This window comes from Simochromis diagramma, unplaced genomic scaffold (assembly GCF_900408965.1).
Source record: "Simochromis diagramma unplaced genomic scaffold, fSimDia1.1 OVJJ01000421.1, whole genome shotgun sequence".
NCBI lineage: Eukaryota > Metazoa > Chordata > Actinopteri > Cichliformes > Cichlidae > Simochromis > Simochromis diagramma.
Window position 1 is genome coordinate 10402461 of NW_024387250.1, and position 19095 is coordinate 10421555.

Sequence of the window (19095 nt, forward strand, 5' to 3'; positions counted from 1 at the left end):
AGACCCTCCCACAATACAAAGAAAACAGCTTTATCACAAAGGAAAGTTTTAAGCCTAACCTTAAAAGTAGAGAGGGCATCTGTCTCTCGAATAGTCGAATGGGAGGAGTGATTCTTGTGAATTGTCGGAGCGAAGGATAACAGGCGCCTTGCCATTAGTTGTTTGACCCAATTAACTCAAAATGTGTCTGTCTCTGTTTGTGTTGCCTGTTTTCTGTTAAATTGCCAAATTTGTCTGTATGATGTTCTGTGGCTAGGTGCAAAGCAGTTATAGCTTAACCACAGACATTAGCGTTATGGCACTCATGGGTAGGATGATGGGCAATATGCTAGGCTCACCATTTAATTTTGAGCCAAAATCACCACATTTCTGAAATGTTTACTTATATTTTTGTGAACAGTTGGGCTCTATTCTCGTTATATAACATTAGATAGCACTAGTGTGCCAACACATGTGGCACAATAGTGCATGGTTTGCCTCACGGCAAGAAGGATTTCAGTTTGAATCCCGTCTGGGGCTGTTTTTGTGTAGAGTTTGCAGGTTCTCCCCATGTGGGTTCCTCCCACAGTCCCAAAATAAACATGGAGTTAAGTATACTGGTGCACAGCTGCAGTGCTAATTTTTTTTAACACAGTTTTGAAAATAAATCTGAGAGCTGCTGTTTTATGCTGATATTTGGACAACTAAAAACTCAAGGTACAGTTTAGGGTCATATCTACAAGTTGCTGACTCTAACTGACATTCCTTGGACTTTGGTGCCTGTGTTACTGCTATTTTATTCCTGGGGAATGTTAGTGTTTAGTCACAATGGTATTGGACCCTTTAACTTTTTGACCTGACAATAAATGGATACATTTTATGAATACATAACAGGCTGTAATTTATCCCAAGGGCAGTGTGAATGTCATTAGGGTCCCAACTAAAGAAACAGAAAGGAAATAAACGTCGAGACTTCTGGTATCTGTCGCATTCAGATCATTTTCTGGGAGCCATGAAGGTCTAGTAAAAACTATTACTACATCTACTATAACATTTTACTGTCTGGCTGAACATTGTAAAATGTTTCTTTGGGGAAAACAATTTCAATCCAACATTTCTACAGAAACTATGAGCACATGACTCCTCGGCTTCATTAATTTTAATAGTTTTTGTGCATCTCATAGACTGTGTTCATCTCTAAGGTGCGATAACAGAAAGATGTGCGTTGAGGTTACCCGAAGGTAATTTTAATTTTTGCAAACGCATTCTCCCGAGAGTTATATTTATTTTTATTACCAAACTTATTTTCAGTCCCAACCCTTTTAAGATAACATACTGCACTTTGGATGATTACCTGAATTTTGCATGTTCTTTATATTTTCAGTTTGGTTGATTGTTTATAGAGCTGAGTCATCTCTTTATTACTGTTCTGACACTGCCGTGGTCATCTGGGTAGCTGCAAAAATTGGTGTTTGCTGGTTTTACCCAAGAATGTTTCTGCTTTTGATCCCAGGAGCCGTATATGCAGCAATGAGTTGGAATTCGGCAACATTTAGAAATAATTAGAAATCTGGAAGAAATCACTGGAAAAACAGAATAGTGCCATCAAAGTTACATTCCTATGATGTGTCAGATCAGATCAGTATTTAGATACACAAAAGCGTTTTCCATGTTTTAGGACCATTTCATTAAGGTTTATTTTTACATTTGATTAAACTACAGAAGACAACATACCACATTGAATTATGTCCCATGAGGACTGCTCTTCACTATCAACAGTCTAGCTCACTCGTTCTGTAGAAAAATATCTGATGAAAATAACGTGGCATGATGGATTATAGCAATAAAACAGGAAGGTGCATTTATCAAACTGTCTGTCCCGTTTGGCTCTTTTGCCATCAGAATTATTGTCTAAAGGTGAAGAAAGATGCCCAACGGATTTACTTTACCAAATGGACCATCCCAGCCTTGCCGTAATGGTCTATTTGATTCACCTTTTATTGTTTATTTTATTTTTACTTGTTAAAGACGGGACAGACTGGGGAAAAGAAAGGGGAGAAAGAAAGAGGGAAAGAAAAACAGCGGGGAAGAGGGACGGGGATAAAGGGCAAAAAACAAAAAAACAAGAAAATAAGCAGACAAAAAATACAAATATCAATCACCTGGATCACCTGTTGAGAAAGAAAAAAGAGAAAACAAGCAGAAGAAAGAAAAAAAAGAGCAACATAATAAACAACATCACGATGATCTATGGGAATGTAACAGTAAATACTAAATATTAAACATTATTGTGCAGCACGTAAGATCGACAGCGCACAGTGTGCTTTGAGGTAGGAGCCAAAAAGGGTGTAGTTTGTGTGTGTGAGCACCCGTGTGTACACCTGTGAGCATGGACGCGCTTGTATTTAAAAGGTTCCTTTATGTAATGATCTGCTAGAGGGTGTGGGGAGCCACAGCCCCGTCCTCCAGGGCATGAAGCAGGTATCGAGGAGATCAAGACTCCAGACATCCAGAGGCCCTCAGAACACAAGAGACGAAGGAAGACCAACAGAGGGGCAGCCGCGCCACTATCCCAGAAAGAGCTGAGGAGAGCCCCAGGCTCCAGGCCCCGACAAGCAGCCACCAAGGAGTGAGCCGGTGGGTACCCGGATGCCCATCCCCAGACACAAAGAACCACCAACGCACCGATGTCCGAGGGCGTCTGCCACTGGCAGGGGAAGTGGTGGGGGGAGATAGACCTCCATACCTTGGAAGGCCTGAGATGTCCCCAGAGAGGTGGCATCTGATACCCGACCTGACATATGGACACAGACAAACAGGCACACACAGATACAAACATCCATTCCCACCCTCATGCTCTCATATGCAATTACTCAACACTCACCCAACGTGGAGACAGACATAGAGAGACACTGTACACACAATCACACTCCCCAAGCGTACTCTAAGCCCCAGGTCTAGGTACCCTTGCCCCCGGAGGGGGAAACTGCACCAAGACCCAGGAAGTGTTACCCTTTTCCCTGGGGTGGAGAGAAGCAGACCGCCCCGGCTCGGCAGCAGCAGGGAGGCCCCACATTCCAGATCCCAATCGGACGGCCAACTCCTCCTCCTAGCCCCCCCGCTCCAGCAGGCCGCAGAGAACAGGGTTGTGAGAAGACTCCAAACCTCCCTCCGCCCGCTCATATGTAGTGTTGATGCATGTGTGTTCTAAGTGCATTTAAAACCCAGGAGGGCATGGAGCTACCTGCCAGAGAGCAGCAGGTAAGCGCATAGCCCCTCCTGATAGCCCTCAGTGTCTACATGTATTTAAAATTGGGAGGTGGGCAACGACGCCAGGGGTGAGGTGTACACCCTGATGGTCTTTTGGAGTCCGTGTAGCGTGCCCACCCCCAAGATCCTATATGTATGTGTAATGAGAGTGTGAGTGATGTGAATGTCTAAGTTGTGGGATAAAATTGAGGCACAGGCAGCCAGAAGGGGACAGAGGGGGGTAGCCTCCCCTGCACCCTGGTGACACACCTTTACCCCAAGGCCCTGCATGTGTGGGTGATTGTGGTGGAGCAGGAAGAGGGAGGCAGCTGGAGATGGGGAGGGAAGAAATGGAGGGGCAAGTGAACCCTCCCTGGGGCCAGCTCCCCCGCTGAACCCCAGGGATGATATTCTCAACAGCACATCCTGGCAGAAACCACTGGTACGGAAAACAAAGCCAGGTGACACCTTAGCTGTGGTGGAGATGGGATGTTGTTTACATTGCTTGTGGCTTTGCATATAACAGAGAAGCATGCAGAGTTTAGCAAAGCTGAAGGATAAAAACTCTCCAGCCTCTTGAGACTCTAATCCCTCGGTATGAGCTGAATGCAAAATAAGTGCAGCGGACTGTTAAAAGGGTTTGGCAACAATGTGAATAAAGGCATGATTATTATGCTCAGTCTTCTGGTGTCCGCTTGAAGGTGCAACAGTGAGATAGAAGGTGTAGAAAAATAGGTGCCCCCAATAAAGCCTGTTAAATTATTCCAGTCTGTAGCACTCTGTTGTTCAGTATTCAACAGTTTTCATAACCTGCACTGCATTTTAAGTGGACAACATACAACTGAATATAATATAATATTTATATAAAAAACTTTGTCTGCAAAAAAGAGCAGAATTTAATAGAAATAGTAAAGAGGTTTAAGAATTTTTTATTTTAAAGAAATTCCTTGGTAATCTTTGTTGACTGGCTGGCAGAGTGGTGTAGTGGTTAGCACTGTCACCTCACAATAGCAAGGTCCTGGGTTTAAATCCATTCTGTGGTCTTTCAGTGTGGAGTTTGCATGTTGGAGAAGTGGAAGAAGATGGTGGATAACAGACCTGTGTTACCAGAGGATAAACTTAGACTGCAATTAGTATGAGAAATAAACAAGCTAAATCTACTAATAATAAACAAGCCTCAAAGCCCAGTGCCATAATTATAATAAACTGGGATCTGAAAAAATGAACTGACAAGCAAAGCAATCATTTATTTGACTTGTCTGATCTTGATGTGTAAGAAAATGCAACAAAGCTTTTTCTAACCTCAGTCCAAGTCACTCACTTTTATCTCTTCATGTGTGAATTCCAGAAGTGCTGGAATGATTTTTTGTTGGAGGGTCTGGTTAGAGAGCAAACCTGCACAATTTATGCAGAATTTCTATGTATGCACCAGGAAGACCTTGATGTTAGAAAGTGTGTCAAGTAGTGTTGAAAGTTTCTTTGTAGCTGGTATTACAACATCTGCTGAAAAGCCCTTAATAAAAGTCCCAAAGTGTGTAACTGTCTTGCAATGTGTGGAAGAAAATGTCATGCAAGTTTTAAATAATGGGTGCTGTAAATATATGAAAAGAAATGATATGAGTACAGACAGATTATATATGTGTTTCCAGTAGTTTTATGGGGTTTTTTGGCTTTCCAATCAGAAACAAAAAATATGTAAATTTTTATCTCACTCTGAGAGAGTTACACCTATGGCAAAATAATAGCTGCTGGGATGTGATAATCAAACTTTGATAGCCAATCTTTTAGTGAGCTAGGACCTGAGAAGTGCAAAGCAAAGCACTAGCGGAGAACAGGGTAATGAAATCAGGTGGATTGATGGGAATATTACCTGACTGGATGGTTCCCGTGCCCCACAGTCTCGTTGAGTAACAGCATAGTAAGAAATGGAGTCAGCGATATTTCCATTGATTTAAACCCGGGCCCATTCCCAACCACCGTGCACTGGAGATAGACGGGGAAGCACAAGAAAACTACACCCTGTTGGGTACTCAGAGTCGTGGTTGGTTGGAGGACTGACAAACGGAGGCAACTTATTGGTCAGATGACAAACTGCCCACTTTTTGCTGGATGGCTGGTTTATTGGCAACTAGAGCCATAAGGTGGTGGCAGTTTTGTGGGACTCAGTGGTCTGTCACGCTGATTTGCTTAGATAAGCTCGACCAGCTGGCTGTTTTTTTGCTGGCTTGCTCTGTGTCTTTCCTCCATGACTTTCATTTCCTCGCCACACCTGAGATTCTGACTGTGGCATCTGGCTCTCACCCTCCCCATGTGCTGTGAGCCATTGCAGTAAAATGCTATGTTCCTCTCCATCAAATGAGGAGAGCCAGCTAGCCATTTATCTAAGTGTGAAATAGCCTGAGGAAAGCACTGCTCTATGAAAGCGCAGAGGAGCGCTGGGGTATCGAGGCCTGAAGGACTTAAATTGGATTCGACACAGCCCCGAACACACAAACTCACTCCTTTTTGACCCTCCTTGTTTGAGATTTCATAACGGATTTATGTTTTTTGCTGCTATAAAACAAATGAAAAATAAAGTCATTAGTCGTTCTATTTCTTACATGCTTCATGCAGGAGTTTGTTATTAGAAAGCAGCACATGGTTTTCCCACCAGGTAAGCAGGTAAGACTGCATGACTCTGAAACAAATAGAAGCCGTATTTAAGTAAGTAAAAAATAGTTTATTTCACTAATGAAGCCAAGACTATTGGAGATGATGCGATGCAAGTCTTTAGTCTAAACAAAGTGAAGTTTATTAATGAGACCATAAATCTCAGTGAAGGCTTCCCATATGGAAAAGATATATATACAGTGGGGCAAAAAAGTATTTAGTCAGCCACCGATTGTGCAAGTTCCCCCACCTAAAATGATGACAGAGGTCAGTAATTTGCACCAGAGGTACACTTCAACTGTGAGAGACAGAATGTGAAAAAAAATCCATGAATCCACATGGTAGGATTTGTAAAGAATTTATTCGTAAATCAGGGTGGAAAATAAGTATTTGGTCAATAACAAAAATACAACTCAATACTTTGTAACATAACCTTTGTTGGCAATAACAGAGGTCAAACGTTTACTATAGGTCTTTACCAGGTTTGCACACACAGTAGCTGGTATTTTGGCCCATTCCTCCATGCAGATCTTCTCGAGAGCAGTGATGTTTTGGGGCTGTCGCCAAGCAACACGGACTTTCAACTCCCGCCACAGATTTTCTATGGGGTTGAGGTCTGGAGACTGGCTAGGCCACTCCAGGACTTTCAAATGCTTCTTACGGAGCCACTCCTTTGTTGCCCGGGCGGTGTGTTTTGGATTATTGTCATGTTGGAAGACCCAGCCTCGTTTCATCTTCAAAGTTCTCACTGATGGAAGGAGGTTTTGGCTCAAAATCTCACGATACATGGCCCCATTCATTCTGTCCTTAACACGGATCAGTCGTCCTGTCCCCTTGGCAGAAAAACAGCCCCATAGCATGATGTTTCCACCCCCATGCTTCACAGTAGGTATGGTGTTCTTGGGATGCAACTCAGTATTCTTCGTCCTCCAAACACGACGAGTTGAGTTTATACCAAAAAGTTCTACTTTGGTTTCATCTGACCACATGACATTCTCCCAATCCTCTGCTGTATCATCCATGTGCTCTCTGGCAAACTTCAGACGGGCCTGGACATGCACTGGCTTCAGCAGCGGAACACGTCTGGCACTGCGGGATTTGATTCCCTGCCGTTGTAGTGTGTTACTGATGGTGACCTTTGTTACTTTGGTCCCAGCTCTCTGCAGGTCATTCACCAGGTCCCCCCGTGTGGTTCTGGGATCTTTGCTCACCGTTCTCATGATCATTTTGACCCCACGGGATGAGATCTTGCGTGGAGCCCCAGATCGAGGGAGATTATCAGTGGTCTTGTATGTCTTCCATTTTCTGATGATTGCTCCCACAGTTGATTTTTCACACCAAGCTGCTTGCCTATTGTAGATTCACTCTTCCCAGTCTGGTGCAGGTCTACAATACTTTTCCTGGTGTCCTTCGAAAGCTCTTTGGTCTTGGCCATGGCGGAGTTTGGAGTCTGACTGTTTGAGGCTGTGGACAGGTGTCTTTTATACAGATGATGAGTTCAAACAGGTGCCATTCATACAGGTAACGAGTGGGGGACAGAAAAGCTTCTTACAGAAGACGTTACAGGTCTGTGAGAGCCAGAGATTTTCCTTGTTTGAGGTGACCAAATACTTATTTTCCACCCTAATTTACGAATAAATTCTTTACAAATCCTACCATGTGAATTCATGGATTTTTTTTTCACATTCTGTCTCTCACAGTTGAAGTGTACCTCTGGTGCAAATTACTGACCTCTGTCATCATTTTAAGTGGGGGAACTTGCACAATCGGTGGCTGACTAAATACTTTTTTGCCCCACTGTAAATCTTATAAAGTTTGTATCTGTCTTGTGTGAAACTTGTATGAAAAGCATATAAGTGTGAAAACAGATATAAGATCCCTTGAAAATTTATATAATGAAACTTGTATGTTTTGGATACTTACTAAAACAATGTATGAAAGTAATGCGAAAGTGGCCACTTTCATGAGTAAATCATGTAAGCCTTATATGATTTACTCATGAAAGTGGCCACTTTCATGAGTAAATCACATATAAGTTTTTACTATTTCTTTTCCGTATGGGTTATTAAAGAGTAAATGTTTGTTTTGCATTTATTTTGTCTTTCATAAATCTTCTATTTCTCATAATAACAACTCATAAAAATGTCCCCTTGTTTATGTTTCTTGTTCACTATTAATACAAAAGCAACCATTTTCATGGGTGGATCACACATGAGACATATTTCTTTTGGATAATCTACAAACATAAAGGTTTAGTATTCAAGAGAAAGAGAAAGCTTTCTGTTTGTTTTACTAAATTGAAATGTTCGCGTGCATCACAAATATCTTATCAAATTTGTCCAGTTTTGAAAAAAGATTATCAGAAAGAGTGCATTTGCATACATAACTTATCAGCTCTCCCCTGCATGCACAAGCGCATATTAAGTTTCCAGACTGGAGCATGAAATAGGTCACAGTATTGTGTTTCTGTATTATTTTATACAACAAATCTCCTCACACAGACCCTTGATTTTGTCCCCAAGACAAAGGTTTAACCTTTTAAATATCAAGTTATTAAACTTGGATTTTGGGGGATTAGGTTTGTTTTGGTTGATTGGCTTTCCATATGGAAAAGGGCAGATTCACAACATCGGGTCTGGGTGAGGTCTCGGTCTCTGCAGGAAGACGGGACAATCACTGTCACTTCGTAATAATTGCTATGACAGGATAAATCATGCTGCCAAGTCCAATAAGGCAATGTCTGGCTCCTGAGCAGCCGCTTACATGACAAGATGGGGTTTGAAGCATCTATGCAGCAAATACATGCTGTGAATACTTCCATGCACTTCTGAAACCACGATAATGTGTACAACCCTCGTGCACATTACACAGACATGCTCAGACTGAATGGAGTCTATATTCATAAACATTATAAGTTTTGAGCGTAGCTGTATTTTAGACAAAAAAAAGTGATGTGGCAATCTGGGACATCTTTCCAATATGTTTGGAAATAGCCTCTCTAAATCATCTTTTTTCTTTTTTTTATGCAGCTATCCAGACAATCAGTCCCAGAGTGAGCAAAATGAAATGCTGCTGAAACAGTTTTCAGTCCTTTTAAAATGCCCTGTTTTACTTTCCCTTGACACTTGGTAACACATATTACGCCATACTGCACCATATGTCAAGCGTGTGCCCTCTTGCTGAGTGAGAGCACTGCAAACGAAATGCACCTGGCCATAATCAGGCCCAACAGCTGAGAAAACTATCATTTCAAATATACAAGGGAGACACAATAGATTTTAGATGGTTTTCATTTGCATGTGAATCCTTGAACATTGAATAACATTTAAGAGAATTACAAGCAGAATTGTTAAAAAGAAAAAAAAGATTAAAAAAACTTTAACAGCACTTTTTATTGTATTGGAGGAAAAAAGAACAAATACATGACCACAACACGTGCTCGCTGAGTGTTATTAATATGTCAAGCTTGCAGGGCACTTGTGGTGTTATTACAGCAGACTGAAGGAACATACCAAAGAAAAAAAAATGCACCACATAGTTTTTAGCCACTGCTGCAGTGCACAGGTGCTCATAGGGGACTCATTACCCATTCCTCACATACAGGTACAAATTTGGCAGCAGTTCCAGACTTTTGAAAAATGATGACGCATGATGACACCCACGTTTGCTTCCTGACTACATGTGCTTTCCTGACTCATCCCCATTTTCTACAACCAGCCAATCCTCTGCCTTCTGCTTCCACTGGCACGTGCATGCCCAGCATCCGCGAGTGGTCCTGGCATAAGCGTTTTCAGGCATGTTAGTGAATGTAAATTTCTTCTGAATGTGTGGATGTATAGCCTTAATGTTGAAATCTTGTCATTTTTAAAAGTTAACATCACTCTGAGGTGATGCAGCACCCAAAGGCTGACATGTGAAATTTCCAAATGTCGCAGCAATATGTTTATAGATTATCTGGTGATAAATTATAGTGGTAGGAGGTAATGCGTGATTAATGGGAGAAAACACTCAAGCTGCTGAATGTGAGTAAAGTCTGCCTGAAGGCAACAAAATGTATTTTGTATAGTTCATTTTTCCTCATGATCTGTTTCTGTTGTCAGTATTTGTATTTGTCTCTGGGTTCACAGACCAGCTGCACTGTGTTTAATTTGAGCGTGGAAAACATTCTTGTTTTTGAATACAAGGAAGACTGGAATGTAGATAATGTTTTATTTAAATGCAAGAATAAAGGTAGTTCAGTTAGATTTAATGACACTTTATTCCATAGACAACAACCAGATAACTGCAATATTACATGTACAGTGTTACAGAGAGCCATCCATAAATCATAAATTCTTATTTTTAACATTAAATCACAAGACATGTCACTTTAAGACCAGAATACATTTTTTATAATTCTCATAAATAACAAAATAAAGAAGAGAGAGTTTCATGGCAGCACATGTACAGCTCAAGGACGGTAATGACTCAGTTCTAGGTGCACTCGGAGCCAGATGTTGCATCTTGCACAAGTTAAATGTACCTTGCTGAGCTTCAGGATGGATAGTGTAATGTTTTTCTTCATTTGAATGGAATTAGAGTATCATCATCTTATTGTAGCTGCACACATGCAGTTAGAAAACGTAAAGGTGAAAGACGTTTCACCTCGCTACTTTTTGTTTTTCGAGTTGTTCAGGCAAGAGTCAATTTAAAATTGCAGGATAGGTTATTGGTTTTGGCGAATGGTGTGCTCTCCAGAGAGGCTCTCTAGTTATTACTGAATCAATGGATCCTTGATTTTTAGCAGAAGTAGATCAAAGCAGGTTTCTTGTTTGTAGCAGCAACCTTCAGTTTTGTGGACTGAAACCATTTCACCTGCAGTTAGCTGGTTAAAGTAAGCTAAAGAATATTGAAAACAGGGTCTTAAAAATGAACTTTAATGCTACATATATGATCAAATATCTACGGAGCTTCTAGTACTTGAATTCTGAGACCAGCTTGAGTCTTTTTAGCTCTATAAGTGAGTTGAGGCTTTTAAGTTGGTAGCAGATTACAAATGTTGTGCTATTTTAGGTAATATTAGTTTGGTTTGCTTCCTCTTATGTTTCTTTTTTCCAAGACTGTTTGTCTTCCTCTGATTGCTCCTGTGAAATGATTGCAACAATTACTTCATACAAACACAAACAAACGCATGAAAGACAACTTTCAAATACAACAATGCCATGCATATAGCTTCAGCATTGGAGAAATTTAAATAGATTGCCTGGCTCGCTGATATTTAATTATTTGCAACACTAGACTAAACCTAAACTTTTCTAGCATGTATGCTTTTTCGGCATAACAAATTTTCTTGTTATACAATGTGCAGAAGGACATCATTCACCCTGAGGAGATCATTAATCTACGACACAGTTAACAAATGTGGCAAACTCTCAGCTCTCACACTCAGCTATAGCCACTCTTCAAGTTATCTAAACAGGAATTTCTCTAGACTTCAGGTGGAAACATAGTCCGATTAAAACCCTTCCTCCCTTTGTTTGCTGCTACAACTGTTCATTCCTTCTCTTCATTCCTGGCCTGAAACGCTGCACAAAAGCTGACATTTGACTCCTTTGTTTACATGATGTGTTTTGTGAAATGAAACATAATGTTCTCGTTGCCAAATGAAGAACACATTGCGCATGAGATACAACATTTGACAGCTCATGCACCACAGAGCAAATTTTGCTGCTATTTTGAAGCTTGATGGGCTGCGAAGAATCATCTACAGTTTAGTCTTTCACACTGAAGCAGTATGCACAGTGTGCCATCCTCGTATAGCACTTTTCATCAAAAACAATTTGCAAAGTTAAACTCTCTGTGTACAACAATTTACATACACAGTATTCTGATTTGCACACGTCCCGATTAAAAGCAGATTTAATAAGATATATATATATATATATATATGTATATATATATGTATATATAGTGTAGGACCACACTGATTTTAATAATTTCACATTCATTAAAAAAAGCGACAGAATACTTACAATATTTTACATGGCAGATTAATACAATCATTTACTTTTACAGATCCTTAGAAAAAAATACCAGTACATTGAATATCGCGTAGAGCTACTATGAAAAAAGGCGCTCAAGTTTGGCATATGGCACAACACGTAGGCACAAGCAATTCTAGTGATTACAACAGGTGTTACAGTCCCGCTTGGCTAAACTTTTTCAGAGAAGTGACTCCACTTCAACCCATACCTGTTGTAATGGCTGCTTAACTATACACTGGTAAAAGCATACGTCTGCACTATTTGCTGCAACAGCACACACTGAAGGTTGTGCAGGACAGGCTGATGAAAGTTTTTTGCTGGTTTAGAGCATCCACAAGGATGCACTGTGGTAAACAAATAGACATTCGTACATATGTCAGATTTTGCAGAGAAAGTACAATACTGTACTACATCTGTGCTTCATGGTGAAATCGTTGCTGAGTGCAGTGCAACTCACAACTCATCTTCTTGAAGTGGCCAAAGTTTGAACGGCACTACGTAGATCACTCGACGGAAAATTCTGCTAATCAGGTGTAAAAGTGAAAAGCTGCTGATCTGATATAGAAGCAGTGTGAGGCGCTGTAATTAGCTATGAAAGACATTTTCTCTACGATCATGTCTTCATGCTGTGACAGAGGAAAAGAACCAACGATAAGCAGATCCTGTGCCGCGCAGCAACACGGTGATCTGTTTCTTTTTAGACATCTGGAAAAAAAGTGGCAGACTGGTGTGAAGCCATATGAGCTTGACAAATACAATTAATTGATTTATTTTTTACACTATAATGAATTCGTTAATACGAGAGACTTTGATGAACGGGGCAGCTCTGTACAAAGCAGAAAGAACAAAACAAGACACATATACGTATCGGTGGCTTTTGAAAGTGGCTTTTATAGTTCTGTCAGTATATTTTTATGTTTACCACACATATTGAATCTGCGTAGTCCATACAATACTAATGTAACACAAATAGTTTTACCTCTCAACTTAGTGCAGAAACTTCAATTCAGACACCCTGATGTGGTAATGACTGGTTTTCTTTGAGTATAACTTGTATGAGTTGAGTATGACTACACGGTGGAGGTCCCCCCTGCAAATGTTAAAAACAGGACCGTTCTTCTATATACATTTGTATGTGAGGTATGTGCATTCCTTTTAATCAGATGTGGTGGTGGGGGGGGTTGTTTTGTTTTAAAATAACACAGTGAAGGCTCCTGTACTGTCAACAGTCCACATTAAAACAAAACCTGCTGCCATTTTAGGTTTCCAGCTACCTCGAGGCCACCTGGGCTGTAAAAAGGGGATTCAGCATTATAGCATTGTTATCTCCTTTGACAAATTTTGTTGCATCTTAGTTGAATCTTTTGCAAATCTCCTTTTGGCACAGTGATAGGCTAAAGACGGCTTATTCTCCCACGTGTCTCCTAATCATAGATCCTGAGGTCTATCATTTTTTGGCCCTGCAAGTGTGGAGCTGTTAACAGATTGAATTTAGGGATTGTTTTGGCTTACATTTGAAACATGTGCATCCAGTAAAAAAAAAAAAAACATGCCACAAATCCACTTCACAAACAGTCCGGATGTGCTACCCAATCAATGTAACCAGTGTGTAAAAAAGCTTGCACAGCCATGTAGGTAGGTACACTAGCTGGCAGAGTAGTGGCCTGATGCAGTTACGCATTCTGGCTAAAATGTTCTGTGCTGTTGTGTCTTAGCCGTGTCCTGAATGGTTGTGTGAATGTGGCTTATGTGTACGTGGATAATCAGAGCCCCGTGGTGACCTGGGTGACTTCTGAGTTGAGATCGTCATTGGGAACACTGCCACAACAGCGAGAGTCCACTGACGACCCCTCCAAGGCTAGTCATACCTGCAGAGAAAGAAAGGATGTTTATCTTATTACACACTTTGTGAACCCATGGCCATGAGTTCACTAGAAATTCTTGGATAACTTTGAGGTTTGGCGATAAATTCATTATTGCTTTGTTGCTGAGAGTTTGATACTGCTTTCATCTTTGTAAAGCAAACATGACTGTTTCATTTAATGGTAGGTCCGGACATAGACACAAATTAAATGTAAACAAGAAGCACTGCAGCGAAGTGCAAGAAGTGCAGTCAGAGCTCAGCTCGCTAAATATTATGGAGACAAATTTACTTTTGTGGAAATGTTGTACATGCTTTCAAAAAGTGCATTGTACTTTGTTGTTATTAATGTGCTTAATAAAGAGCCAAAAAAAGAATTATAAGAATTATAACAAATACATTTGAACCGAAAATGGCATATTTTTGAGTAAGGACTTGATCCTAATAGGTCCATCTGATAGGAGGATAAACTGAGATAGATGAAGAATCTTAACAAAGTGTACCCTACCATTGTAATTTCGAGACCCTTCAGTAGTCATATTAGTAGCAGTTATACACGTCAGAGTGGGAGCATAGAGGGCTGGGCTGGAACTGGGTTTAAAAGCCCACCAGTGAGTGGAGCATAGTAAGAAACAGGTGAACTCAATCAGACGTTAATGAAGATAGTGAGAGAACAATGGGGGGAAATAAAAGCACCAAACGCCACATGAGAACGTATTCTTCAAAATGTGTCACACGAAATGAACAGAAAACACTGAAAGGGGGAAACGCAAAAGGCACAGGAATAAAGGAAGGGAAGACATAAAACAAGGAGCTGCAACAGAAACCAGGTATTTTCAAATGTCATTTCCTTTAACTACATAATGCTGTGTTCAATCTGAGACAACACTGTGCTGTTGAAATTCGCCCTGTTATGCAGTAGACATAGTTCACGGTATGAAATGATGCTACAGCCTTAGCTTAAGTTAGCCTAATGCTACAAGCAGGAATAGACATTTTTAACTTGGTTCTGTTCAAAATTAAGACTTGAGCCTCCCCTCATTTTTTACGGAAAAGAGAACTGGGTGAAGCAAATTTGTTGAAAAAAGGTTTAACATACGCGGAAACACAGTATTTAAGGCAAAACAGTGTGTTTAGGAAAAGAAAATGAAGCTATCACCGGTTAGATGCTTTGTGGTTTTACAAAATCTGACAGTACTTTTCTACATTCATAAAACCATCAGTTTGACAAAATCCCCCACTGGGTGAAATAAGCCTCAAACCATGGCAGAGCCTTCACCATGTTTATGCTTTGATTTTCACACTGCAGCCAGTGAGAAATGACTCTTTCTCTCTCTTAAGAAAGGCTTCTCTATTGCCACCCTTCTATAGAGACCTTTACTGATGAGGCTACAGTGAAGGGGCGGATGCATCTCTCAGGTCCTGTGTCACGTCTTTGCTAGAATTTTTTTGTTTCCGAAGAACATGACTTTCACATGTTGTTCATCTCCTTTTGTCCAGTTTCCTCATTTTTTTTAAGGACACACCATACATGCAATAGCATTTTGAGAATCACCTTCTTGGTGAAAAACCAGAGCTATTTTCTGACTATCAAACTGTGTCATCTTCCTTTTGAAACTCGCTATTATTATACTATTTAAAAGGTTGTCTATGACTTGTATTCATGGCACTAGTTTGTCCTTTGAGTTAGGTGTCTTTCTAATGCTCAAGTGGTTCATAGGTCAGTGTTAACAAGCTTACCAAAAAAACCTCCACCAACACTAACAAATAAACCGCCTTGGAAATTGTCAGGCATAAGAGCTGGACTGAAAAGCAGCATATCCAGAGAAAATCTAAGAAAGACCTTAAAAACAAACAGGAGAACTGTTGTTAATAAAAATGTCAAGAAAGTCTGGCTCCTGGAAGCAAGATATGAAAAAATGAAGGCAGGCTCAAGACTTCTGCACAGTACTGCATGTCAGTTTAGATTGCACATACTTTTGAGGGAGCACAGTGACTTTCATTATCTCTGCTTCTGGCAACAAAAATTATGCAAGCCAAGCTTACCAGCTGTGCCACCAACTGTACAGATATTTGAAAGCTGTTGATGTTCTCCTCTAACATTGAAACACAGAGTGAAAGACTTCCACTAAATGCTCCTACCTAACCACTCCTTTAAAAACATTCAAGTAATACAGACACTGGTGACCTGTTGATTGGACCTTTCTCCTGTGTTTGCGCTGATGTGTTCACGCTGTGGGATCTTGCGGCTACTGGCTCCAGTCCTGGATGAATTCTGTATCTCCAACACTGAAGGACTTGGGGTGCAGAACTCACGGAAACAACGCTTGAAGTTCTCATCCAGGTAGCCATAAAGGATGGGGTTCAGACTACTGCAGGAGACAAAAAACAGGATCAAAGCTTATAACAAGCACAAAAATCAGCCTAAAGCTAAATTCAACTTTACTATATAATGTGGTTTCCTGATAACATTCTCCTATTATCCCGTCCTGCACCATTTTCCTTTTAAATGAATAATTCTAAAAACAATTATCCAGAATTTTGACGAAAAACAAAAACAGTGCATATTTTTCTCTGCTAGGCACCTGTTTGTGTAGCCGAGAGCGATGCAGAAATGCCAGGTGATAGTCTGGAAAGTGGAGTTGGGGATGGTGATCAGAGCTGAGATGATGACAAAGATGTGGATAGGAGTCCAGCAGACAATGAAGACGGCAACCACTACGAGGACCATGCGGGTGATTCGACGCAGATTCCTGTCTTTCTCCTGTGTGTGAAAAAGTTAGGCAGATTAGTGATGGGTACAAGACTGGTGAAAAGATGAAAAAGAAAAAAAACTGGAGAAGGCAGGATGGCAGGGAAAGATGAATAATAACGAAAGAATGACAGAGCAGAGAGGCTAGTGTGTGAAAAGGATGGAGATTAGAGAATGTAATCCTGAAAGGGAGGATGAGAGAGTAAGAGGAGAGAATTAAGAGCTATAGGCAGTAACAAATCCTGTGTACAAGAATGTTTGCTCTTCCTTTTATTTCTGCTTTAGGATGTTTTCATTATGCAACAACTCAAATACTTAGTGAAAGGTTACTGTCGTGCATTCCAGTGTGGTGTTACCTTACCATTGATCTCCCCCCTTTGAATAAAAAATGACAACTAGCTTTGAGGCATTTTATCATTAGACTCTTGTGCTGAAAAAATTGTGATTTGCCTTTGTATGTTTATGTTTTTCATTAAATCGTTATTCATTCAGAGAAAGCTGATGCTTTTTTTAAAACATGGCAGCAGATTTTTCATTCTACCCATATTCATGCTAGTGAGCACTAAGAGGTTAATTAAAACTAAGCCGCAACCTCAGGCTTAAGTTGATTTTCCCTAATTACTTGGACTTGAGAGTGATGAGAGCACCATATTTGCAAGCATGCTCTGGGCAGGTTGCTATTGTGCCTCATTATTCTGAAAAATAAAATCAATTAGGTTTATACCCAAGGTTTAATAATTTTAGAAAATGCACAATTTGCATCTAATTAAAACCCCTTGACAAAATGCAAAAAGAAAAAAAAGAAATTATATATGCAATTTTGGGGCTTTTGAAATAAAATGCATTTTTCCAACCTGGGAGCCCGACAGCATTCGCACGCTCTTTAGCCGCAGGATCATGAGGCCATAGCAGACAGTGATGATGAGGACGGGCATGATGAAGGCAAAGATGAACACACAGATCTTGAGCAGGGTGTCCCAGTACCAGGCGGGGTGGGGGAAATTCAGCTTGCAGTCCACTATGCCTGTGTCTGTGCAGGTTGAGAAGACACAGGATAGAGTCATCATAAACATTCATCATATGCATGTGTATGTATTTAACAAACTCTATTTTTGCTTACTGCCTTTTTTTTTTTTTTTTTTTTTTTTTTTTTTAATCATCATTGAAAACTATTTTAAAAATTACTGATTAGAAAATGAACTGTGGAAATTACTTTCATAAGAGTCCAAATTTTCCATTCTTCACTTTATGAAAAGGGGTTGATTATAATCACTTTCAGTTGTAATATTTTATTATTGGACTATTATTGGACTAATGGTTAGATTGCAGTTCAAAATAATACCTATTATACTAAATAAACCCAGGCTGGGTCTTGGTGCAGCTCCACAGTTAATCAGCTGCCTAAAATATGGTGTTTTACGACCCCCACCCCCCTCACATTAAGGTAGCTTTCTTCTAATTGGCTTTCTCTTGTAAACAGAAACGTTGAACAGAAGGTGTGCTCGCAGACAGAGCAGCATGCTCGAAACGACCATATAAAGAATCTCCACTTTCACTGACATCATACAGAGCCAAGAGCAGCCTGAGCTTTTGGGCTTGTAGGGCTTACGTATATAACCTGACCTCAGTATTTGAAACTTTGGGTATGTATACTATGAGCTCTATAGTCTCAGCATACACATACATAAGATAGGATATAAACAGATCTATTTTAACTGCCTCTTTAAAATATGAAAATGCAGAAAAATAATTTTTCAGAGGGCAGTGTGACATCTTCAAATCGTGTTTTTTCTAAAACTAATTATGGAAAGCAAACATAACCAAAGAAGAAGCAATATCCCACATTAGAGAATGCTGTGGCTCATTTAGTGCTATATGTATATGTGCGTGCGTCTGTGTGTACACAAAGACAGCAATGTCTCCCTGAAGCTGCTCGAGAAAAACCTTTTCACTGAAAACTGTTATGTCAAGGTAAAGCAATCACATCTTAAAGAACCTTGCCCCCACAGCTTTGCAGTAAATCTCCTTTTACTCTCTCTTCTTAAACAGATTGAAAGAATGCTTGAGTTTCATTTTTATTCAGTTACCGTCTTTACCACTGCATTTGCTCCTGTATTTGCTCCTGGATATGCTTCCTTTTTTCCTTGCAAGCAGCTTTTTGGCTGTGAAGACGGCTGTATTTGACAGCAGCCAGAACTAGTTATTTGTGCAGTTACACAATAAATATTGTGATTTCTCTTCATTTACATGTGCTGGAGTGTGTAACTGCTTTTTCAATCAAAAATGAAGAGACTGAACTGAATGAGTTCATTATTGTTTTGTAGTTTTTGTGCCATTGTTAAAATGCTGTTTGTAAAAAGAAAAATTGCATAGGGTGTGTGTACATTTTCCCACACAACATTAGTTAATATTTAATTCCAAATTTGGGTAACTCCTAACAACTTGACTAGTTTACTAAACGTATGATGAATTTTGAGGTGTAAAATACAGCGAAAGAAAAAAAAATGGCCACATATACTTGCAAGGGTTCATTTTGACTTCCCATTGAAAAACTAACAGCTTACTTACAAGGGATCACCACA

At 40.1% G+C, this 19095-nt stretch overlaps 1 protein-coding gene across 2 annotated transcripts in view; it reads right to left on the reverse strand.

Annotated features, from left to right (window-relative positions):
- Positions 1 to 10072: 10072 nt before the first annotated feature.
- The window catches only part of oprm1 (opioid receptor, mu 1), a 41923-nt gene continuing 32900 nt past the window's right edge, over positions 10073 to 19095 (reverse strand). The window contains exons 3-6 of one of the 2 annotated variants that reach the window (XM_040001548.1): positions 17368 to 17543; positions 16347 to 16525; positions 15950 to 16133; positions 10073 to 13768 (exon numbers count right to left, since the gene is read on the reverse strand). In XM_040001548.1, the coding sequence (XP_039857482.1) occupies positions 13763 to 13768; positions 15950 to 16133; positions 16347 to 16525; positions 17368 to 17543 (545 nt within the window). In that variant the 3' untranslated portion in view covers positions 10073 to 13762. Of the gene's footprint in view, positions 16134 to 16346; positions 16526 to 17367; positions 17544 to 19095 lie in introns of both variants that reach the window. The other variant, XM_040001547.1, reaches the window with a different exon arrangement.